General features: G+C 41.8%; 1 protein-coding gene across 3 annotated transcripts in view; it reads right to left on the bottom strand.

Annotated features, from left to right (window-relative positions):
• The window catches only part of abca2 (ATP-binding cassette, sub-family A (ABC1), member 2), a 62,724-nt gene that overhangs the window by 19,193 nt on the left and 17,500 nt on the right, over positions 1-26,031 (bottom strand). The window contains exons 2-16 of one of the 3 annotated variants that reach the window (XM_028995031.1): positions 13,279-13,372; positions 12,861-12,863; positions 9,435-9,546; positions 9,033-9,196; positions 6,452-6,573; positions 6,010-6,120; positions 5,758-5,934; positions 5,143-5,364; positions 4,253-4,602; positions 4,014-4,173; positions 3,364-3,492; positions 2,521-2,688; positions 2,150-2,246; positions 1,597-1,770; positions 30-132 (exon numbers count right to left, since the gene is read on the bottom strand). In XM_028995031.1, the coding sequence (XP_028850864.1) occupies positions 30-132; positions 1,597-1,770; positions 2,150-2,246; positions 2,521-2,688; positions 3,364-3,492; positions 4,014-4,173; positions 4,253-4,602; positions 5,143-5,364; positions 5,758-5,934; positions 6,010-6,120; positions 6,452-6,573; positions 9,033-9,196; positions 9,435-9,546; positions 12,861-12,863; positions 13,279-13,372 (2,186 nt within the window). Of the gene's footprint in view, positions 1-29; positions 133-1,596; positions 1,771-2,149; positions 2,247-2,520; positions 2,689-3,363; positions 3,493-4,013; positions 4,174-4,252; positions 4,603-5,142; positions 5,365-5,757; positions 5,935-6,009; positions 6,121-6,451; positions 6,574-9,032; positions 9,197-9,434; positions 12,679-12,860; positions 12,864-13,278; positions 13,373-26,031 lie in introns of all 3 variants that reach the window. The other 2 variants (XM_028995032.1, XM_028995033.1) reach the window with 2 other exon arrangements.

Here is a 26,031-nt window from a genome sequence, read left to right as displayed (position 1 = left end):
CACATGGCATGAAGCCATGGAATGCTTACTCATCTCGTGTATAGCATGGGTAGGGGAACATTTGGACATAGTTCCCTGGTTCCACAACGTCATGTCCTACAAAGGTGTTGATGATGGCCCTTTCCATCATATCTGCAGAAACACCAGAAAAGAACATCTTTACGCATCTCTAGCTTTAGCGCTTTGTCTTCTGAAACTGTACCCTACAACAGTGATATTTTAAGTTCTGCTGTGTGGCTACGAGGTAGACTGCTTACACTTATTTCAGGATTTCATATCCTAGTGGCAGCAAATTTGTACTCGAAAATGTGTCAACTCTGCAAGGTCCATTGTGCGCAAGAAGTAAAAATAGGTTCCACTGCTTTTTTTAAAACCGATTGCTTGGTTTGTGTTTAATAAATCATGACTAGGGAAGATCTTACTTTGCATTCACCCTCAACGTCCCCTAACCCAGGTGTGCTCAGGATAACCAGCTAATCTGTTCGGCAGTTAAACAGCGTAGGAAAGGAACACAAAATGCTACTCTACTAATAGCCAAAGCTTTATTGATTTTATGGATTTTTGTTCATCCATTCTTCATCCGGTCCGTCCCTCCCTCCCTCTACTGTCAAAATCACTCAGTCCTGGTCAGAGTCAGAGATGCAAAAAGGCAAGCAGCCACCCAGCTATCTCACTATCTGTTCCAAACACACAGTAGGGCTTTACGTCTCTCATTATATTGATGTTTGAGTGTTAAAAGTATTGGTTAAATTAAGGTATTTTATCTTCCACCGTAGACCTCCACGGGCATTATCTCAGGGGCATCTTATCAGACACTCATCAACCTCAACTGTCCATTTAATGTCCATTGTTTAGCTTCTCACGTTATTAAGGAGACTGAGCCCCGTAAAATGTATATAGTATGTGTGTATATGTATATATTTAATCTACCGAATTCTTATGACCAAAGGTCATAATCCATACATCGATGGACAGCTTGTCTCAAGTTAACATGGAAATGAGAAATGATGCTTAGTTGAAAATGGCCCTGGCCCCCTGACCATAATGTCAGATTCAGTGCCAAACAATTAATTAGAGTGCAAGGTCACAGAATGATAAGGTCAAAGAAGCCTAAACCCTAAATGCAATGAGGCCATCATGATTATGACAAATTATTATTCAGATGGCCTCCTGAAACAGGAGAATCAGTTTTCAAACCTCAGAAATAGTGGTACACATAACACCACATATATGCTCATCTGTCACATTCCCACAACACCAACAATAGGCTAGAGTTAGAGCTCCGTATAGCAATTTGCAAACACGACAAAAACAACAAGCAGTTCATCACGAAGCAATAGAGCTTTTAGCAACAGAAAGCACATCTTTAGAACAAACAGCTCAACAAAATAAACTACGAGGTGCACATCTGATGCAAAGTAATGGACATTAATTCCTCTTTATTTCTGGGCAGCTCCCAAGAGAAACAGAACAAACATTTTTCTTTTGCCTTCAAAAGAAACAATGTACAAAAATAACCCCAGGATCAGCATTTTGCTTCTGCTTCCAAACCTAAATTTGCCAATTCAAACACTAAAGCGAATCAGCTGTAAGTACCCTGGATCCACACGAATCCGTAGAGGAAGTAGAACTTCCCGCCGTTGTTGGGGCCAGGACGCCAGTAGGCCCGGCGGATCTCGTTGGTCTTCTCCGTGAAACTGGAATTCTGCCTGATCTTATACATGACGTGTGGGGGCAGAGAGCCGTCTTTCTTGGTTTGGAAGATCACACCTATTGAGAAAGTGAGGAATAAAAAACACACAAACACACAGCATGGGCCACACAAAATTCAGTTGACCTTGGGTATTTATTTATAAGATAACCAAAAGTATACTGGGTAAAATAATTACATGCAGATTTGCTAAGAATGCTTGCAATGAATCACAGTTCTCAATAAAACATAAAATACCCTTCTCACAAGATTTTATGTCCTCAACTTATTTTCGAGGCGTTCTGAAGAGCTACTGTATCATAAGGCGGCACAATAAATGCCACTGGATTATGGCCATGGTTACTGTCCCACATATCACAACAGTCTCAAAGGACATGAAGCAGCTCCGCTCTGTATAAACACAACTGGGAAACAGGCCACAGCCACCGGGTAACTCACTGGCAAAGACGGATACGTTGTCGTGATAGGCCTGGTTAAGGGTGTAGTTGACAATGCTCTCCTCATCTGGAAAGCCCTTAAAGATGTCCACACTGACCTGCAGACACAAACAACGAATAACCAAAATGAATATAGGTGCAAAATTAATAACAAAATTACAAAATTATACCTATGTGCACTGTGTGTAGGAATTTTGAAAAGAATAAATAATTAAACAAAAATACAATAACATACAACAAATAAGAAATAACAATAAACTAAGGAATAACTAACAAATTCCAATAAATAAAAAAAAAAACTGTTATGAAAAAAAATTGTTATTACTAATTAATTAAATTCTGACAAACACTATCCACCACACCCCTTCCGACCTTGGACATGAAGCTGGTCCAGCCACAGGCAGCGTTGTCGATGGTGTCCAGCTGCTCCAGCAGGGTGGTTGTGTTGGGTAGACTGAAGTTCCCTTCCAACAGGCTCTGCATCAGCTCGCTGTTGGAGGCATTGAGTAGCTCAGGGTGCCGTCGTAGATCCGAGGTGAACTACAAGTCAGACAAGAAAGACGGCTCACCGCTCATATGTGGATTTCCCACCTACTTTCCAATGTCATTTTATGCACAGATTGCACACGTCAAGGAATTCTGGACATACAAATTTTCCCTTAAACTCATTCATCATTCCACTGGCAACAGGAACCTTCTCTTCTAATAAATGAACCAATAACATGCTGGCATTCCCATCTGTACAATTCAAGGAAAAACACAATAGAGATGCTAACCCTTAACATTAATGCCAGCCCACATCAGAAGCCTTTTAATGCCCTAGGAACTCAAGATAAGCCTAAATATCTGTAAAGTAGAGAAAACAGCAGCTACTCAATCAGTTAACCAAGATCTGCTTCATGGGTGCCTTAATGAATCATGCACTTCGCCTGCATTAAAAAAATGTTGGTGCTTTATCAAGAAGAAAGCATTGCTGTATGCTTCTGTATGCTCTACAGAAGGTCCTTTCACGTTGGATTTCTGGAGGGGTATGAAATAAGCAAAAGAGGTTTTAGCTTTGGTAGCACATTTTAAATAAAAGCTTTGTTCATCACTTGCAAGTTAGTGCTGGAACATTGGCAAGTTCTGGTGAAAAATACTGCTGTAATTAGACGGATCGAAGGGAACAGTTTTGAGAAGTTTGACTGGCAGGTTAAAAAAAGAAGCAATGTTTACCTGCTGAAGCCAGGCCAGGTGGCTGTTGAGTTTTCCTTCTTCCAGAAATGTCCTCAACTCACTGGAGATATTCAGCCACAGCCGGGCATAGTGGGTCACGTTCCCCACAAATGCAAAGGTCTCATTGGCCTAAAAAAAAAAAAAAAAACAGCAGATGCTAAAAGGTTACATTGTGCAAAAAAAAGAGAAGCTTTCCCAAATTTAGCAGCACTGTTTTCATTACAGCCAGTGAGGCATCTGGTACCATTAGCTCTGCATCATGGCTTGGGTGAGCAACGGCACTAATTAGACTACCCAAGTGACTTGGAGTTCAATACTAGAGAGGAATTGAGTTTTCTGGACATGTACTTTCCACTTATGGCCATGCAGACTCGTAAAAAGGTCCTCAGACTCTTGTTTTGTAAATGCATGACCTTATTAGTGCTGTGCACCATTGCTACGAAGCCATTATCCCTGCTAAAGTCACAGCTGTGTTTCTGCTGTGCAAATTCAGCAAAATGTCTAAAGCTGCTTAATCAAAAGATAGTAAGGGAATAGAGCAGCCAGGGCGTGATTTCCGTGCCACTTCAAAGCTTCACACCCTTCTGGCCTTCTCCTCTTTTCACTTGCTCAGCAGGTTTAATCACATTCACTTGAGCCTAAAAACTTGCCTTCTGGATAACTTTGTCCACCTGGGACCCAATGGGAGAGTAGAGGATCTTGGGATTTGTAGTCATGAGGTGCACCAGTAAGCCCAGGTTACGTTGCTCTTTGCTGGTGAAGCCCAGGGAACTCATATTTCCCTGTTTCAGTGCTTCTGGCTCTATAATCCTAATTGAAGACATTGAAAAAAAGAGTTTAACTCAAATCTAAAAACTTATGTCTAATCTGCAAACCCCCACAAACATACCGATTGTTCCCACAGAGGATTGGCTGCAGTCCGGCCCACAACTGTACAAATGCAGAGAACTGGGTGCGGGGGTTCTCGGCCTCGCTTCCTACGCCCCCATCCTCCCCATCAGTGGTGGATGAGCCCTCAGTAGTGTTGGGACCCCAGGTGGTGGTATTTGAGCCAAATGTGGAAGTGTTAGTGACCGGTGGAGGCTGATGGCCAGCACAGGCCCCTTTGGGCAGCAGACGGGCCAAGCCCGATAATAGGTCCACGTCCCGCAACAGCCGCTCCACATCCGCCAGATCCTTCAGCAGAGCCCCCAGGTGGGCAGAGGGGAGACCTGAAGCATTGGCCTGCTCCAGCCGCAGCTTTACCAAAAATGAAATAATTTAGGCAAAGCTTTTTACGATTGTCATACAGGTGTATTAGATATACTAGCATTTTCAAGTGACCATGGTTTTCAAAGTTGAGTCATGGCAACTGGACTTTCTTTCTTTGTTGCATTGACTCAACTTTCAGACAAATTCACCTGGATGACTGAGAATCTTCACAGACCATGTTTTTCAAAGCAAAGACTTAAAGCTCTAATGAAGTATAAGTGGCAGTTGCTTCACAAAAAAACACAAGACAATGCAGAGATCTCAAATAATATAAATAATGTAATATTTAGAAATATGAACGTTTGCTATAAGAAACATGTGACTGTGTTCACATGTCCTGTATGTAATGCTCTTCTTTGGTTGTTCAAGAAGGTTTATGGTACAAAAAAGTGACCACATTCAACACAACAAAATGTACAAAATATAGATGCAGTCTGTTTTACAGAGTACGGTGGTTGTTCATGACCCCCATAATTTAAATTACACAATCCCTTCTTATAAATTGTTCTTTTTTTTTCTTAATCGTACCTTTTCAATTACATTTTGAGTGTCTATCTGGTCTCTCAGCTCCTGGCTTATCTGTCCAAACCTCTCTGCACGCTGGGCAGGCCCACCACGGCACATTGCAGAGCGATAGGCCTGGAGGGCCGACTGTTGTTCCTCAGGGACCAACAGAATCTTTCCCAGCTCACTGTTACTACCTTCCTCACACGTGATCCCCTCCAGCACTGAGCCAGTCAGCAAGATGCCCTACAGAGAAAAATACATGAAAAGAACGACATGAAGAACGAACCTGAAAACAGTGATGTCTGTAGACCACAATTGAGTGGGTCTTGATTAAAATATCAATTTAAATGAATTAAAATTGCCTTTATGTGTCCCTTTTGATATAATAAAGTCACTTTGATTTTGGAACATGATCAACATGATCCATACCAATGTTAGAATTGCCCAAACATAGATGATTTAAGGCTAAACACTAAATAGACCAAAAATCTGAATTTTTGAACAAAATTGATATAAACCATCTCACACAATTGCTTAAATAGGCACTCCACATTTAAAAAAGAAAGTTCATTTTGAAAACTTCACAGATTTCTGTTTTGAATGTAAGATTCTACTGTAACTAATTGACTGACACACCTCCATTTCTTTAAGTCCCTGAGGCTCAAACCTCGGTCCAACACCTCCACCAGCCAGACCCAGAGCCTGGGACAGGAGTTTTAGAAGAGCATGGCGATGGTCAGCTTTGGTCGGGTCCTGTAGAGCTCTGTGGATTAGTCCCCCATCCAGGCCACGCCACCCACCCAGCAACTGCTCCTGTGAAAAAACAGGAGATCAGTTTCAAGAGAGTCCTGTAACTAACAGTGGTTACAACAGAAGAAGCGCTCTAACCTCCAACTGCAGGACCTTCTCTCCCGGGCTGTGTGCCCCCTTCACCCCTTCCATAAGTCCCCTACCTCCAGGGCCCATGCTAGGATAGGTGCCAAAGATAAGGTTGTACACCTGGTCAGGGAAAAGGAGTCAGAATGACTGTACAGAAAATAAAAAGAAATGCAGCCCTAATTGCTGGAGAATTCAGTGATTCATGACCCTACTATCTTACAAATTAGAACTTTTTGTTTAGAAAAAACGAGATGATGTAAAACCCTTACATTAGCAGAAACAATCAGATGCAATGCAAGCCAGTGTTTTTTATTATCATCAAGAGAACTGCTTCTCTAATTGAGTTATCGCTGTGTCCCAGAATGAAAATAAAATAAACCCCTGTATCACGCACATACAATGCTGAGATATGTGTGTGTGTGCGTGTGTGTGTGTGTGTGTGTAACCTGACCTCTTTGAGGTTTACAGGAGAGGAGAGCAGGAGACTGGCCGTGTCATTGGCCAGAGAGAGATTTCGGACCAGAAACTGCTGGAACACAGACTGGTTCTTCAATATGCTGCCGACCGTGAAGCCTACAACACAATAGAGAGACAGTGACATTCCAATGTTCTAAAATTATACATGAAGAATTTTGGGCAAAAATATATTGTTACTAACTCCAATATCCTGGAAGGTCAGAAACTTTGGACTCTGAACTAGTGGATGTACTGCTTAACACAAACGCACAAGTAAAAGACATATGGAGTATGTGTGAGGAGTCTGTTGGAGAGCCTTCAGATGTATTCATTTTAGACTTCCACTTTTCACACTCAGTAATGAATTATTATTCACCACAGGTTCCACTGTTAGGCTATTTAATCAAAAATTCATGAGAGGGACTGATATAGTGCAACCTCAAGGGTATTGTTGTGATCACACCATCATTTTCTGTTGTGCGAAAAACCCATTTTTTCAAAGCATTCCACCTCTGATCCAGCTGTTCCTAAGCAATGTCATTCAGGTAGCAGCAGCACATGTGACCATTAACAATATAATAAAGTGAAAATGATATTTAGTGAGATCTTGAGATAGTGTCACTCCCAGGATTCCTCTGAACCACTCATCCATTTGCTATGTCTGATGATTAAATTGATATATAATGAATGTTTTTATAGCCATAAACCACCATAAAACATTTATGGTTATGTACTTATGAGCTGAGCTGTGATTTGGAACCTACCATCATTTTTGGTCAAAACACTTGGTCGTTCTTTTTATTATTCCCTACACCCACCCTGAGAGTTTTTGTAATCACCTGAAAAGGGGGGGTAAAGATGATTAAATCAGCCCTGTAAATTAAAGGATGAGTGGAAATGTATCATTTATTAAATGGTGTGTGGTCAAGAATAAGTCATTAAGTGTTAGAAGCAGTCTCAAAATGGCTGATAAGGGTTTTTTTTACAAATACAGTGGAGTTTACACAAATGAGAGGTCTGTAATTTTCATCATAGGTAGGCTCTCACAGACCTCTTACTTCTTCTTTAAGAAGCTCTTCTAATTTTAACCAGTTATCTGTATTAATAGAACCTGTTTGAACTCTATTATCTGCATAAAAGACACTGCACCAACAGCACCCCGTCCTCCACCATGGCAAAGACCAGAGACCTGATCAGTACATCAGGGACAAGATTGTACACCTGCACGAGACTGGGATGAGCCAACAATAGCAGCTTGGTCAGGAGAAATCAACTGTTGAAGCAAATATTAGAAAATAGATGGAAGATCTCACCTAGTGGGATACAAATGATTTTGAGAATGGTGAAGAAATAGCTTATAACTACACAACTGGTCAATGACCTGAAGAGAGCTGAGACCACAGAAACAAAGTTTACTATTAGTAACACACCATGTCGTAATGGGTTAAAATCCTGCAGAGCTCGAAATATCTCCCTGCTTACGACAGCACATGTCCAGGCCCGTCTAAAGTTTGCCAGAGACCTGGATGATCCAGAGGAGGATTGAGAGAATGTTAAGAAAAGTGAAAATGACAGAACTCTCATCTTTTTAAACCTGCACAATCAGTGGCTGCAAAATCCTTTTTTAGATCAAGTTCAGGAGTCCAACGATGTGTAAAATGTCCACTTTCTGCAGTTTCTTGTTGTCCATGTAACTGTTGACTAGCTATGGAATTCCTGTGACTTGTCACATCCTTTTTCTGTGCACAGCATCTTATATTGTATTCGCAAGCTCACAAGTTCTATCCAGGTGCAGTAAAACTTTATGTTACCATACTTTATTTATGCTAATTAGTAGAGTCGTTTCATGTTGTGCCTTTCCTCAGATGGCCTAGTAAACACTTAAGAAGATCTGCGTCAACAGATTTGCTTCAGTTAGAATATATATCCCAAAGTTGAATGTGCCCCTTTGAATTTGGATGAAAGTGTTTTTAAAGTGTATGCTTTGAAGCTGATCTTTGTAGTCGTCTCTGGCAGCAAAAAGCGTTCCTGGTGCTGACAACGGATAATTTAAGAAGTGATGGATTCTGAAACCCTGCTAAATGGTTGCCATGCTCCCTAATTATGCCCTTTACTTTGCATATTCTGCCACAGTGTATGTATTCTCTAAATATTTTTAATTCTGTTCTTTATATTGTTACATTTTGCATGCCACACAGCACCATACCGTGCACCATATATATTTTAATCCAATTTTTCTCTATAGTTTTATTGTTGGGCCATACAGTTATGTGGCTGTTAGCAACATGCTCCCCCCCGTGTTGGGTCAGGATTCATCCCACTACTCTCGTTTCCTCCTGCCATCCAAATACATGCACACTAGGCGATTGGCGACTGAACTGTCTGTAGACGTGAGTGTGTGCATGAATGATGTGTGTGTGTGTGTGTGCGCGCACTGTGCTGGGTTGGTATCTTGCCCTGCGCCCAGTGTACTGGGATGGGCTCCGGCAGCCGCAACCCTGAGTAGGATTAAGTTGTTAAGGATGGCGAGTGAGTTTTATTGCTATACTTTTAGAATATAATAGTCATATTCTCACCGTGGCTGGTATTGAAGTGACTCTCCAGGGGACTCTGGGCTGAGCTCAGACTTTCCAGATGCTGCTGCAGGGACTCCAGCTCCTCACCTAGGCCGGGCCTGTCCGATGTGAACAAGTGATTCTGCTCCACAACCTCACTTATGCGCTCCAGCAACTGGGTCACGCTGAGAGTGAGAGAGCAAACAGAGAAGCTGTTGGTGTGACAGATTACCAGAGCTATGCAAATAAAGATCAAAGCGACATGGAATACGATGCCCTATTTAAAGGCTCACACAGCCTGGATTTTTGCAGCGAACATCCGCCACTGTCTTTGCTGCATTAAGCTCACTGGGCTCTGATCTCATTTGAGCCATTAGAGGCCATTAAATTGGCACTGAGCGGATGCACAGGACTCTGACTCACGTGGAGTTCTTGTACTGGAGGAAGCCGAACTCATCCCGCTGGCCGTCAGGGCACAGGGACTGCATGATGGGAATGATGCCGGCGGAGGTGAGGGGGGCTGCGCTGTAGTAGGCTGGAAGGAGAGAGGGAGGAAGGTGGTAGGGAAGGAGAAGACGGAGGGTAGAGCAGGAAGAGGTGCAGAATTGGAGTAACGATGAGGGTTGTGGAAGGAGCAGTGATTTGAATGAAAGATGAAAAGTTGATTAAGATGTAAAAAAGGGAAGATCGAAGAAAGGGAGAGATGGAGGGAGAAAAGAAGGGAGCCATCAAAGATCAGAGAAGTCAGAGAATCAGTAAGAGAGGGTGACAGATGTCAGATTTGTGCCCTTACCGAACCTCCTGAAATAAGTTTGACTATAATTGTCAGATGTGCGTGGGAAATGCCATTTAGACTGCAGCCAGGTAAAAAAATGATTTACCATTTTCTATTATATAATAAAGGCTGGCATTTAAAGCGTGGATGAGGATCCAACAGCAGCATACAGCCAGCAGTCATCTTCTAATCACTAACTGGTCTGCAGAGATTCATGTGTAGTGGTGACAGGGAATTATAGCATTTAATTGAGTCAGTCACAAAAGTTATGATACATCACTTGTTTATATTTTGTGAGTTAAGGTGGTGTTGAAATAAAGAAATGCATCAGGAAAGGAATAATCGTTTTTTTCCCTATAACAATTTTTATATTATAAATAATGGAATGGAAACAGAGCACTAATGGTTGCCATTTCCCCCATTTCACTTCCTGCATTACATTGTTTTATGTACCTTATTTATTATCCACATTTCCCCTCTCCCTAATTTAAATTCCACTCTTTAGTTCCACCTGTCTTTGTCCAGTACTACGCAAAACATAAGATTTACTTTAGAACATTTCTGCCTCTGATTTGTAAAAAGGACGCCCCCTTTGGATTCATCTATAATAAAGAGTCAGCTTGAGTCAGAGTCAGTCATAATAATGTCATCTTGTGTTCTCCACTTCTGTTCCATACAGCAGCAAGTTGTGGATTTAACCCAGAACCCTAATTAATTGACAAACCTTTTCACGTATACCTGACTCCTAGACAATGAATCCATGATGGCTCTTATAAAACACTTTTAATGCATGAATTTCAATCTCAGCCTTTTGTCCAATCTGGCAACAGAGAGTGTCAATGGCGACAAGGCTCTAATCTGAAACTGCTGACACTCTCGTTCTTCCTTAAGTGCCTTTGGTGCAGCAGTGAACAGCCTGTAAAGCTGGCATCACACTCGCATGTCTTTTCCTTTCCTAAGTGGGGCCAAATATCAGGGGCAGCAGGATTAATTTCCTGACTTTCAGCAGAAAGAAAACAGTTTTATCATTGGCCAATTGCAGGGCTTATTGACATGGTCGCAGAGGAAAGTAGAGTTTCTTCTTGTGTTTTCAAAGGACTTCTGGCCTCCACCCCAGGCATTATGTGTTTTATTAATGTTTATAAAGTATATATATTTTTCAATCGAGGCAGGTTTATAGCCCGCGCAATTTTCAAATTTGACATCTGTTTCCTCTTATCCTGTAAAGCAGAGGATTACAGCAGAGCAAAGTCACCAGACAACAAACCCAGCTGAGGGACCCAGAAGTGAGGTGACACAGTGTGAGTTGGTTAGAGCCACCCTCACAGTGGTGGCTGGGAAAAGGAGAGACTCTCAGGCCAAGCAGAAGATGACATTAGAAAAAGGAACTGCTGATGCCGGGAAATAGATGCCAAATGCCTGCAAGGAGGACTAGGACTGGCCCAAGGGCTGATGCAAACACACACAAACACTCACAAACACAGACTTACACTCTCCTCCCAAATGAATGGAAACTTTATTACAGACCAAGACAATTAAAATCTTTGTCTCTCCCCTCATTAAATTGCTTTGCACAATCCCTGGATTATACCACCTTGCAAATTTGCATGGCAACCTCACCCAGACCAATTCTCTATTATCTGGTGTTATTATCCATGATAATCAGGCCTACCCTATATATGCTATAATAAAATAGACAAATATCAGAAATGGTCTATTAGGGATGAATGTCAAAAGGGATTCATTGAACAGTCCTGTATGTATTATGTACGGTTAAGCGTGGTTACATATCGGTTGTTTTGATCAGTTCATCTGTAAAAATAAAACTGGGCCATCTCAAACATGGGAGTGAAGCATAATATGCAGATAGTATTATGTGACAAGAAACAACCAATCAGTGATTATTGGATCACAGTGCCCACAGTGTTTTTGGATCTCAAATAGTTGAAATAGAGAATAGTTGAAATTTGTTGCTAAAATAATTTATGAATTAAATAAAATTGATGTCAGTCAAAATGACAAGACAACAGTAAAAGCAATTATATATATTTATGTACTACAATATTAGTCATATAAATCTGGTAACATTTTTGTGATCCATATTAAGGAAAGCTCCTGAAATTGTTTATTTCAGTCGGACTGCAAATAAATCAGTCAGGATTTTTCAGGAAATCAGGAACAATTGCATTTATGGTATCAGCTCCAGTCAATAATTTAATGTACACTGGTTGAACACAAGCATTTTTTTTATATTATTGTACAGGCTCTAAAATGTGATGTTGAAGTAACCTCCACTCACTTTTAACCTATTTGAGCTAAAACATCATGAATGTGCATAGGGGGACTTTGCTGATATGTTGCTAGGTAACCAATGATGAATTGATGTTTTTTTTTGTTTACGACTGTTGCTTCCAAGTCATGGGAAATAGTTTGATATTTGTGCACATCTGACAGCAAATCACTTGCAAATCAACCTTGCCCTCCCCCCACACGGCCTCTCTCAGCTTAGTGATTTAAAACTGGGCACAGAAGCAGCAGGTTTCCATTCATTTGGCATGTCCTCCTCCTGTTCGCCTCCTGTCTGTGTTCGTTTCATGCGTGTGAGTAGATGTGTGCGTGCTTGGCCTTTCGCTGCCCCGTTTCTCCTTGCAGCCGCCACCTGGCAGCTAAATCTCTTCACCATCAGTCAGTCGAGTGTAACAGGATCAGTTCAGCGGCAGACGAACACACCCTTAGCCGTGGTCAACAAAGCACGTGCCCGCACACAGAGGTAAACACACAAATGAACAATTATGCAACACCATGGTTACACAGGGGACGAGAGGACAGCGACAGAGACACCTTGAAGGCAGTCACGCTGAAATCAATTGCCCAATTAAAAAAACTTACACACTGGTCCGGCATGCAGTTAACATGCACCATGGAGAATTGCAGAAATAGAGCAAGAGAGACACAGAGAAATACAGAGAAAAAAAAGAAGGAAAATAAACATGAGAAAAATAATGTGACGTCCACATTTGAAATAAAAGGGACACTTGGATGAAAGACATTGCACAGTGAGACCAGATATGAACACACTAAACTGTAGTAACCTCAGTGATCTCCAGAGTACAGAGAGAGCACTAATTATCTCCCATAAGCCCTTTCTCAGCCCCTTTGAAGAAATGGCCGTCTTCCTGTTCAAACGGCCACAGTCTGGACACTCTGTCTTTATACGAATGGGTTATAATGCTTTCATTCTGGTTGCTGGTCGGGAATCTTTTTTTTTTCTCTCCACATTTTGCACCATAATGGATGAGCTAAGCACAGCGGGGGCGCAAACGCTGATCTGTAAAGAAACACTATTAATAGAACAGCTACGCACCACCGGGAGGCGATAGAGAGCCAGGTGGGCCACCCACACCCCACTCTTCCTGTCTCTTCATCTCTCTCCACTTACGTACCCATCTCTTTCTGCCTCTAATCCCTCAAGAGCTCTCTTCCACCTCTTACCTTCCTTCACGGGGATGGCGGGTTTCTTCTGCCGCAGGCCCAGCAGGATGAAGAACAGGACGAGGGGGATGAAAATCTCGAAGGCCAGCACCCACTGCACCAGGAGAGAGAGGGACAGAAAGAGAGACAGAGTAGTGAGGTGGGCACAGGTGGGGAAACTTTGTGCTTTACTGGTAGATGAAAGGCCCCTCTGCCCCCTCTTGGTTCCCACACTGAGGTCCCCACACTGCGCACCAAGGGTGATGGTTAAAAGCAGAGGAGACATTTCGTTGTGTCACCGTGTGCTGTGCTGCAGTGTATCACAATGACTCACTTTTACTTTCACTTCACTGTCAGTTCCGATTTGCTCTACCATGCCTCAGCCAAGGAACACACTGAGTTCAGTTTGCTTAGCTTCACATATTGATCCACGGGCCGGTGTGAAGGTTGTACAGTTGGCTAAACGCACAAAGCTGGCTTGTGCAGCCGACGCCAGCGCTGCCAGAGTCCTCCGGAGCAGTTTCTTACAGTAATGATAAAATTATGGACAGCTGCCATGAAGGCAAAGCACTTTATTAATCAGACACACTTAAAAGACACACACTCACTCTGCCAGCGACTCACACACCCCAAAACACACAAAAACTCTTTTCCGTACGAAGAAAAAAAAATTTCATTGGTCGGAGGACAGAGATTTCAGATGCAAAAGGTCCCCTGCTATGAAAATTTCACTTTGTGAGATTTTTTAACATTAATATGAGTTCCACTAGCCCGTATATGGTCCTGCAGTGGCTAGAAATGGCGATAGGTGTAAAGAGTGCTTTGGTTCTTCTGCTTTGCAGTTCTGAGAGTGGCAGGTCGGCTCTGGAATTTGTCCCCTTATGTTGTCATAAGGGGAAAGGTTACCTCCCGTTTCTCAGGCTTTTTTCATCCAGAGAATTTCCCACACCTCCTCTAAAGCATTATCATGACTGCCACTATGTCTTGCAAATTTGTGAAGCATAGCAGTCGCTCTGTGATGGGATGTAAAAATCATCACTAATTTATTAGTATTAGGGGACCACTGAGACTGATATTAAAGCAGAAACATTTTTCATGTCAGGGGACCTTTAAAATAAAACACAAAAAACAGAAGCAAGAACTAAAAGATAACACCCAAACCCCTACTTGCTTGACTTCCAGATGATAATTCAGACGTCTGATTGGAACGCCTTATAGTAACAAAGGACAAAACCAAGGACAACAAAAATAGAAACATTATATGAAGGGTGAGTCTAAACAAGACACAAATCAAACCCCAATCACAACCAGTGGTGGCATCTAGAGGCCAAGGCCAGAACACACACACATACACACACACATAAACACATCCAGGCATGATTCTACAGTATATTTTGGTGTGTATGTGTGTTGTCATGCGTGCGTGTGTAAAAATGGCTTTACCCAGAGTGTTCACTCTGATGAATAGCGTCATGGCTCGGTAGTAAATAATTTAATAATATAAACATATTAAATAAATGAATTAATACAAAAAACGTTCAGTGACAGATATTAGATACATTGCATATTTTTACTCTATATTGGTTGTTTAAATGTGCTATGCAACTTACTGATGGGAAAGGGCTGTTTTTAAATATGTAGAAGAATGTAAAATAGCCTAAATATAAACATTAGTGTCAATGCACACATCTCAAAGACCTTTGCATAATTTCTTTCTCTGCCTTAATGTGGTCAGACGAACCTGACAGCTGTTGAAATACACAAATTTTCTGTTCCCTGTACGCAAATGGACTCCAACAACACCTGTGTAAACAGTTCGGCCACAAAGAAGTGCTTTGTCGACTGTGGACACAGTGACTTACAGCTATCAGTGGACAGACTGTAATTTACTGTACATTCATTGTCTTCATTGCCATGCGACTCTATCGCTCTATCAAGGTACTGATTTGATCACTTATTTCAAAGCTCTAGAACAGATGCAGCCAGTACGTCATCACAGCTTTCATAATAACTCGTCTTTTTTGTTGGTCATCATTATTTGTCACCCAGAACTAAAACTTTAACGATGTCCACATAAAATAAGTATAAAGTGGGAGGAGCCCATAGTCATTCTGGATAATGTCAATACAATATATGTGCAATGCCCTTATTACACCTCGCACTGCACCTCATATACTCCGAGCCTCCAGTACTGCTCGCCTGGTCCCTCCATCACTAAAGGTAAAAGGAAAACATTCATCTAGACTCTTCTCCGTCTTGGCCCCTCAGTGGTGGAATGAACTTCCCCTCGAGGTCAGAACAGCTCAGTCACTGAGCACCTTCAAACGACAGTTCAAGACCTTCCTCTTTAAAGAAAATTTAGATTAAATTGTAACTTTATTGTTGTCGAACTTGTGTACAGAATCTACAACAGAGTTAATAAAAAGATGTATTCATAGTTGGGGTCCTAGTGAACCGGAATTGATCTCTTCATCAATGGTAACTTGAAAGCACGTTGTAAAACATGTAAATGTAAATGTAGTACAAGTGCAACAAAACACATACAAAAGTGCCCAAGCTATCCAATACGTAAGATCTGGGTTCCTCATTAGCTATTCTTGAAGCAAAAAATACAAAAAAGGATTTAGTCGCTTTTAATGATTTTATGTTTTATTTATGTTTTACCATTGCTGGTTTTATTGATTTTATTTGTCATTTTTTTATTTTGTTTTTTGTGATGCTAGTTTGTTTTATTTATTGTCGTAATTTATTCACTGTACTGCACTGCATTGGTTGCTTCAGAGTGCTTTAAAAATAAAGTTGGATTGGATTGGAAAATTCCCTGAACACTTGAAATTCGGCACATCTTAATAAGGCCTCGAAAATACACCCCTTAGACTTTTACATTATCCTCCCTTAGCCCTTCTCTATAAACACATAAAACATTTATTTTATTTTATTCCCCCATGCTTTCAAGGAGTATGTTGCTAGAACAGCAATAACTGTTACCACATGCTTCTTTCCTAGCCTTCAGTCAATAAAGATAAAGATATTTATCCTCATCGTAGCTTTTTAGTCGTTATGTTGTCTCACTTTGCTGATCTCTGCAGCAGTTCCGAATGATAACATGTCAGGAGAGGAACGGATGAGAAATAGGCTACTCTGGAAGATCGCACTCTATATACTGTGTGCTTATGTATTTATAAGATTTACCATATATCTTTGTTTAATAAAGAACTGAGAACCGGCAGGAGTGCAGCCGCCAGCCGGGGATCTTGCACCATTTTTGCTCCACTAGTGTGGGGAGAGCATGGCTGGTGGTGATGGGGTGATGGATGGGAGAGGCTGGGGTTCCGATGATTTGGGAAGTTGGGGTGCTGGTGCAGAAAGTGGAAAAAGGAGAGTTGGCAGAGGGTGACGGCAGCAATGACAATGTTGTTTTTCATGTTTGGCCACAATGTTTCGCTCAGAAGCTGCCAGGAAAGATGTCAGCGACATGACAGTGTGGTGTCAGGCTGGGGAAGGGGTGGAAATAATACACTGTGTGAGTGTGTGTTCCACTTTTAGGAACCAAAGGTTCTTGAAAAAACACGAAAGCCTGAAATTATAATCACACATCTGTGACTGAATGTAACTGCAGATCAGATGTGAATTCATCATTAGATCTGTTCTAAATGTTGCTTATATTGGTATGTTGCTAAGCAACTGTAGCCTTCATAATGAATTACATTACTTTGTGAAATGATGGTACTATTAATGGTCAGTGCAAATAAACAAAATGGCATATTTAGTACTTTTGTTTGTGATTTTTACTTTTTTTCTGCTACAATGACAGACATTAAAAACACAGCAACATTGTATGTTCCATCTGAGCTAAAGTGAAAGATAAGGAGATAAAGACAGAGAGAGTGAAAGAGGATGTAGCAGAAAAGAGGAGTAAAGCACAAAGAGCAGGTGTGTGCTTCAGCCATCTGGTCCATCAACCCTGCCTGAATGCTGAGTCACCCAAGAGCAAAAAAGTTCATGAGTGAGTGAGAGAGAGAGAGAGAGAGAGAGAGAGAGAGAGAGAGAGAGACAGCAGGTGAACGAGGCCCTGAGGTGGAGGGCTCCACTCCTTCCCCTGCCACTTTCCGGGTGCCTTTCCCCCTCCCTCCTCCATCCTCTCTGTCGACGATGCACGCTAGACAGACAGCTCTTTTACGTGCCTAGCTCACAATGCACAAAGGCCCGACTCACTCTGTCTACAAAGAACCACTTATGAAAGTCTGAGCTGTAAACACCACAGTCCTGCACACACACAGTGCTAAAAAATCACTATCCATAGGGAGAGCTTGTCTCATTTTAAAATTCTTGGTGCTTATTGATTTCAAGGGCCGGAAAGGGCAAACAGAAACATTTGATTAGAATGTTAAAGAGCTCTGCCTGTGGAGTGTCTGCATCTGAAAATGCCTCCTCAGTTTTTTGGGCCGCATTTGCATGTTGGAGGGTGAGTTTACATTATTTATGAGTGGGAGAAAATGCCTGGTCCTAAAGCTGCTTTACATACAGAGTACAAGACTAGTGCAGTACAGAACACACACGTTTTGTAGCTTTGTAAGCACTTAGGTAAATACATATGCAGCATACAATATGGATTATAAATGTAATGACCTCCGTCATAAGGCAATTCAAAATGTAACCCTACCCCTAAAATTAACATTTAGATTATGGTCAAATAGTTTGATACGTTTATTAATTTTAATGTTTTGAGTCTTTCTCTTTATGCATTTCACGGATATATCGTCATGTCTGTTGTCCATACATCTTGCATGTACATCCCCAATTCCAATTAAGATGGGACTTTGTGTAAAATGCCACGGCAACCTCGACCCAGATGAACCGGAAGGACTTCACGCACAGGAAGATAGACAGTATGCTAATTTAAGGCTAATGTCACACTGCAGCAAGTACATTCAACCCTAAATGGATTTCTTTCTTTTGTTCTGTAAACTGGAAGCATGTATTAGGATGTGCTCAAAGACCACATCTCAGGCTATTTAATCTCTGCTTGGGGAGAAGGGAAACTGAACAAAAGAACAATATTTTCTACTCATGCGTATCTGTCAGAGGGAGGATCAAATGAACAGGCGGAAACCAACATTTCTTGCCGTAATACTTCGTGTTCCTGATTGCATTCAAATGTGTCCCTTCTACTAAAATAATTACCATTCCGTGTGAGGTTGAGAACCAGCAGAGGCTTTAGTTAAGTGCATTTGAAGAGAAATAAATGAGTGGCGGATAACTACCACAAAAGCTTTGATAACAGCCACAATCCTTTCCATCACATCCCAGCCCCCCTCCAGACAGGAGTGGCCATCGCTGGCATGGGATTGATTTAGTCCGTAGCTTCCCCCCGCCGTCTATCGTAAATAACCAGCAGCTCCCTGACCAGGGTGGAATTAAACGACCAGACCATCGGTTCCTGTCAAAGACCTCTGCTCCGCTCACGCTCTCGTAACAAGAGCCACGTCCTTCCAGGGACCAATTTACCACGCTCTCTCGCATGCTGAGGTTTGATGGGATGTCACACTGGTCTTTGCAGACATAATTCAAAGGAGCTGGGAAATTGCTGCTAAGTTTAAGGAATAAGATAACTAGACAGTACTCAGGAATAATAGCTGAGACCACGAGGGGTTGATATAAAATCTATAGGCACTGTATTCTAATTTACCCGTAACTCAGTGGCACTACAGGTAGCTCCACCTATTGGTACTTCCCTGTATAAAAACAAAGGGGATCAGATCCTTTTTTAATTCGGAAAAATGTTGATGTACATAATTGTGCCTTTTTCGCTGATTATTGGTGTATCAAAAATAAATAGATCAAAATATTGACGTACCAAAATATTTTGCATAAACTGTTATCCACACCAATACACTAAAGTGAAGTTGACCACTTTTGCCCTCAGAATAACAGAATAAGTGTTACGCTGGTTTGACATTGCAAGGGCAGTAGATCTGGAAGGGTGGCTAGACATGGTGAGGAACGAGGACGCATACGCACAACATCACGGAACGGGTTTATCAGATGGTGAACAGGACAGGGCAGACATCATCAAACAATGACATGACTGCGAACAGACACAAACTGGGCAGCTTCATACAATCATACACGGGTGAAAACAATCAGGAAATATAAGGCAGGACGAACGTGAAACTCCGGTCCGAACTCTTTCCCCTTCCGGACTGGATAATGACATAAACTTTTCCTAAAGTTAATTAGGAAATTAGCTCATTTGCAACTGCATCAACCAAATGAAGTGATTTATCACAACGGTACAAAGACCATCAGTTTAACTTTTGCTCACTGATGTTCACTTTGTTACAAGCAAGTCTTATGCACGTATTATGCACCAACTCTTAACTTCAGAAACAAAGACCTCTCTACTCATACATCCGTCACTCACATTGCAGAACCCTGTAAAGCTCTGTGCATAAATTCTTACAGTTGTAATTACTGTCTTGCCAGTCCTCTGGGATCCTCCTTTCATCTACTTACTGAAAAAACAACATGCACCGTAAAAAGCACCGAACAAACATTCCCTTTTTACTCTCCGTGTCCATTTCATTAAAAGGCCTTCCAAACATAATTACTGACAGTGAGAAGCTGGGAGGTTTAATCAGGGGCCTGAACACAGGGTGAGTGGAACACTGGGATCTGAGCCATGTGACAGCACTGACCTCTGAGTCAGACCTGCTCCTCTGGTGCTATCTGGCCCCCTCATTCACAAATACAATAGTCTGGATGACAGGGACAGCAACCTGAGCCTCGGTATACGGCTCACCTTTCAGACAGGTTTGTTTAAGGGTTTCGCTCCAGCCATTTGCACCAGACCCTGAAACTTCCCTCATTCCTTCTGACTGTTTCCCAATCATTTGTTCATTACAGTACAATGTTTATTAGCCTTCCAAGACAAAAATGTCTTGTCTGACAGATGTTAACATTACTAAACACATGGAGGATCATTACAACATCCAGAGCACAGTCTGATAGCAAGAAGTCTTGATCTCGCATCTGCTCATTACTGCACGAAATGAGAAAATAATCCATGTGGCGCCAATTACCTCAATGCAGGAGCATGAATTGTAGGGTGATCTGAAAATCTGTCATGGGGTACATTTTAGAGCATGGGCAGGACAGGTAAACTACCTTTTCAGCACTGTGATCTTGGCTTAGTTCGACTACTAGGGCCTTACACCACATAGGGTTCACTAGTGAGCAAACTAGTACAAGAACAACTCTTTGGCCTAGAGCAAGACCCTTTTAGTTTTAAACCCTGATCTACTTTAATGTGTAAGTTCAAGAAGGAAGGAGCACATACGCATGATTAACAGCTCTTCCCAGACAGCTACCAGTACAGCAATGGGAACAGCAGTAATTCTGCCAAATTATTTTTCTTTTTTTCACAGTAGTGGTAATGAAATTAAAATAATCCCTGTAGTAACAACAGTAATAGAGGTCTTTATGGGATTCATGCGGGGACGATATCACCACTGTTGGGTGCTTAAATGACTGGACACATAATAAAAAATTGCTGTATTAAAGAATTGTTATGCAATTAAATGCACCACATGGTGCTTTTTATTAAACCAAGCAGAGTTTCAACATGTCCGAGTGAATTTTTTTGCCTAGTCAAGACAAAAAACAAACATGAAACCCGTTGGACAATTGCTGTTAGCATGAATTGAATGTAACCAGAGCACCTAATGCAAATACATTTATTGCGGCATGCAGAAATGCAGTGGATGTCAGTACTCTGTCTAGCCGCATTTTGAAAGCATTGTTAGTATATGTGCAGAGATCATCAACATCGGAATTAAAAGTCACATTGAATTTACAAGGGAATTCCAGCGGACCCCCAATACCTGTGAAATACCTGTTTGTATTATATAAGTGCGTTTATGTCCAGGATGAAATATGGGTGATTCTGCTTTGTCCCTTCCAGAGCAGCTCCAGTCCCATCTTCTAATCACAGCCTTGTTGGCCAATAATAGACTACTGTAAGCATGGCAAAACTCATGCAAACGTTGCTATGAGTTATAGACTGTTTCAGGGGTGTCAAACTGCCAGCGCACGGGCCACACCCTGCGAGATCACTTCATATAGATCTATTATTATGGCCCGGCAATATGAAGCACTGAGATCCCAAAATAAAGGTTTCAGTTGCCTTGCCGAACGCGTTCTTTACACTGCAGTTGAATCTGTGCATGAGCAGTTTCCAAATGTATTTGGAAAATGTGCCCTCTGCTTTTAACCCATCACCATAGTGAGCAGTGGGCAGCCATGAAAGGCATGTGGGGATGGTGCTTTACTAAGTAGAACCTTCGCGGTTCGGGATTTCAACTGGCAACCTTCTGAATACGGGTCAGTTTTCTTTACCCGCTAGGCCAACCACTGCCCCACTGTGATTTGTGTCTGCTGATACTCTCATGATGTGAGATGTAAATGTATTTTCATTGGCTAGTTACATTGTAATGTATTTCCTTTTGTCTTCTTTTTTTCAACCACTCAAACCTTGTAACAATCACTAATAATTCAGTAAACAAGAAAAAACTCTGGAGAGCCTGGAGAGCACAGTTTATATCCCATTGGTAATGTAAGTAAGATCGGCTCTAGATTGAATACACAACAGTGTCAGCAGACTGCAGGGGTACGAATCATTGCTGGACTATGTATATTGTTGCACCAGAACGAACCCGATGGAGTATCTGTTGTCAATCAGCCTCTTCCTGTACCATGCTACCATACCACCATGCCACATAGCAGCTACCATAATCCCCATCCTCAAATCCTCATGCATGAGTGTTTTACACGCTTAAAGTTTTAAAAGTCAGATCTAATTTACAAGGGACTTCCAGCGATCTTAAAATACTCCGTGCACAGAGTGATGCAGTCTCCACAGCCCTCCAGACTGCTCTTTGCCCAGGGACCTATGCCTACTCTTCATCAGGTACAGTTTAGCCTTTAACTCCATCATACCTAACATTGTTGTGGCTAGGACTAGTGTGTATATTAGCAAGGTTCTCACGATACGACACATATCACGATACATGGGTCACAATACAATTATATCACAATATATAAAGTGAAGTATGTGATGTCACATGTGATACACAGCAGCACAGCACACGGTGCACACAGTGAAATTTGTCCTCTGCATTTAACCCATCACCCTGAGTGAGCAGTGGGCAGCCATGACAAGCGCCCGGGGAGCAGTGTGTGGGGACGGTGCTTTGCTCAGTGGCACCTCAGTGGCACCTTGGTGGATCGGGATACGAACCGGCAACCTTCTGATTACGGGGCCACTTCCTTAACCGCTTGAGTGCTTTTCCTATTTGCTCTGAATTTTAAGGAAATAAGTAAAAGTTCCCTTTGATATTACTAATGATGTATGAGAAGAAACACCATTTTCATTAGTTTAATACTTATTATTTAAGAAATTTAGACAATAACAGGGATAGCCCCAAATAACAAATATTGACAATGTCAGTAGCGTGTGTTTCCACCATTTTCCTTCTCCAGCAATGCTGACGCGACACTCATCAGTGAACAGGACGGTAGACCACTGCTGCTTTGTCCAGGTCACATGGTCTTGTGCCCACTGCAAACGTCACGGTGGTGTCTTGGTGTCAGTGGGGTCACCTGCAACAGTCATCCGGCATTCAAGCCAAAGCGGTGGAGTAGGTTGCAAATGGTTTGTCTGAAAACCCTAGTACCCCTCGCATCTCGTAAATGGGCCTGCAGCTGTGTGGCTGTGGCATAGGTCCTGGTCATCAAGCAGCAGCCTTGGACCCACACCTTCAAAAAGTAATCACCAAGGACAACCTAGATCATCTGAAGGATGAGGACTTCCATAAGGCTGAGGAGTTTGTCCAGCTCATGAGAGTCCTCTATACATCCACAATGAGGCGGAGGAGGAAAGAAACCAACAACAGGGCTCTCAGATGAGATACAGACACAGAGCAAAATGGAGGAGACCACAGAACATCAATAGATATTTGCTCAAACTTTAGTGTTTGCTAAGATATAGATAATTACTTTACTTTAAAAAAAATTAAAAAGTACAGATAAAAGTACCGTTAAAGTACTGAATCGATAAGTGGTGCTCATAGAAGTAGCAACAAAACCTTGAACATTACACATTCCTAGTGCTTGGAGCTCTCCATCCTCACAGGGTGGTGTGCTGAGCCCTCCCCTGTATGGAGTCTATACCCATGACAGCACTCCCACCGACCCCCCCAACACAATAATTAAAAATGCAGATGATGCCACCTTGGTGGGCCTCATGAGTGTGTGTCAGGAACACTCTTCCTCAATTACTTTCCATTAAGGCATAGTCCTACTCAGGTTCACAGCTTATGAGGGCCACACAATTCACATCTATAGCCAATTCAGGGTTGCATAGATGCCTATGAATTGACAACAAATACTAACTAACTAACAAATGATATGAAGCGTTACTACCTCACCCTACTTCCAAATATTAGGCCATCCCATCAATATGTCACCAAGTGTAGTGCAAAATAACATCTACTGCCTCCGTCCCCTACACTGCTACACACCCTGAACCCAGGAGGGTGTCAGCAGGCATCACAGATCTGCTACCAAGCCCATCATGAAGCTTTAATTCAAGTCCTCTGATGGGTCAGCCTCGTCCTCGATGCAGAAAATCTGGTTAAATTTTGCAACAATGCAGCGAGGCAGCCTTTTCCTTCTTTTTGTGTTTTAGTGTCTGAATACCTATGAGATATACTTGACACGTTGAACTAAAGTTTTATTTAGCGTCATTAAAATGCAGCCCAAATAGGCAAGGAGACAGAGAAAGGGTAGAGGGATGAGGACCAAAGTTAGCTCAAGGAGACTTTGTCGTGCCTTCTGTTACACCAAGTCAGCATTTTTTTTTTCCTTTCCCGTCTCGGGTACGATGGCTCAGTGTTCACTCGTATCGCTCTCTCTTGCTCTCCTCCTCCCTTCTCTTGTCTTGAGGGACCACCCCGTCACCGCTTCTCTAATACAACGCAAGTGATCAATTATTGAGCCATTCTCCACTCGGCTGCTGTTGAATAATAAAGAGGGCTGATTATGAGAGAGCACTGGTGCAGAAATGCCTGCAGGGAGAGCGAGAACCGCTGGGTCGGGGTCGCCTGTCGCTCTCGTCCGTGTCAACGTCCACACGCCAGCCTCACAGGACAAATACATATATACCCTACTGACAGCTTGTCACATCAGCCTTCGAGTCAACATCTTCCTATGACAATGTGTGTGTGTGTGTGTGTGTTTTGATTGTGGCTCATTAAAAATATTTTAAATATTAAAAGAAACTTATCTTTTTCAAATAGATCAAATTGTGCTGGAGGATAGTGGGATAATGACAGCAATTCACAAAGTAATGAACTTGCATTAGGAATTTTCTTCCTTGTACACTGTTTATGTATAAAAATATATCAATCAAACAACAACAACATTCATTTCTTATTTAGTCCAAAATCACATACAGTATGACTCAATTCAGGCCCCACAGACTCAAACCCCTCACACTTTGACCCATTCAGCATCGTTCAGAAAAATGTATTTACATAAATAATAACAATGTAATTGAAATTTATTTCAGAAATGTCCAATTTCTACGCTCAATACTTCCACTATGTTACACTTTTTCTGAGATGTGTAAATAGTGGGAGATCCATCTACTAAATAACCCCATCCCAGTATTTTGTTCTTTCACCTTACGCTATGTCTTGCCACTAATGATTAACTGAGTTTTGACCCCAATGGAAGTAATGATGAATAGTCACTGTTCACAGCATATCACCACCCTGAGGGTCCACAACATGACCCAACGGGATGATATGAATAGCATTAGCCGGGACCAAAAAGTAATGATGCGCCCGGGACCTCATATCCAACCATGACGCACATGCTAATGAGCAAATATAACAGGACAGAAGAGTGCAACAGCATGCAATGGCTAAACGATAACGAACATTATATTAGGCCCAGCTCCCCATCGCTCAATTTAAATATTTAGCAGTGGCTTGCATTGAAATTCAAATGCTGCACTGACAGTGCATGCACTTCCAAAATGAATCATTTCACATCCACCCACTGGGATTCCAAACCATAATCTCAGCGTTTGTTAGTACCATGTTCTGCGAATTGAGCTCCGCAGGACACGCTCTTTGAAATCCACTGTTCCCTCAGAGTGGGCATCATGTCTTCAGACGCTGCAATTTAAAGCAGGCTGACAAGCACCCTGGGACTCGGTGAATGGGATTCACAGGACAAGGAGGAAAATGGATGTTTTATTTGGCATTAGAAGGAAATATTTTTTAAAAATTTAACTTCTTGTAATGCAGCTCATTTGAACTAAAAATTCCAATGAGAATTTTCAAATTTAATTATAGTTTCATGTTTTTTATACCATACAACATCCACTAATTAGTAGCCTAGTGGGTAACACACTTACTGGAAGAGCACAAATTGACAAGTTCAAACCCATTGTGTCCCTGAGCAAGACGTTTAACTCCAGGGAAACTGTCCCTGTAACTACTGATTGTAAGCTGCTCTGAATAAGGTGTCTGATAAAATGGTGCAAATATAAATGTACAATATGTTCAGTGATTATGTATAAAAAGAGTTATTCAGAGGTCACTGAATTGTTTTCTAAAGAATCAGACATTAAATGATAATTTAAAAACAATTTAAAACATAAATTAAAACATAATATTTATTATGTCAGGGTCACTCAAATTTCAG

Source organism: Denticeps clupeoides, chromosome 11 (assembly GCF_900700375.1).
Source record: "Denticeps clupeoides chromosome 11, fDenClu1.1, whole genome shotgun sequence".
NCBI lineage: Eukaryota > Metazoa > Chordata > Actinopteri > Clupeiformes > Denticipitidae > Denticeps > Denticeps clupeoides.
The sequence above is the reverse complement of the archived record's forward strand: the minus strand, read 5'-3'. Positions and strand labels throughout refer to the sequence as shown.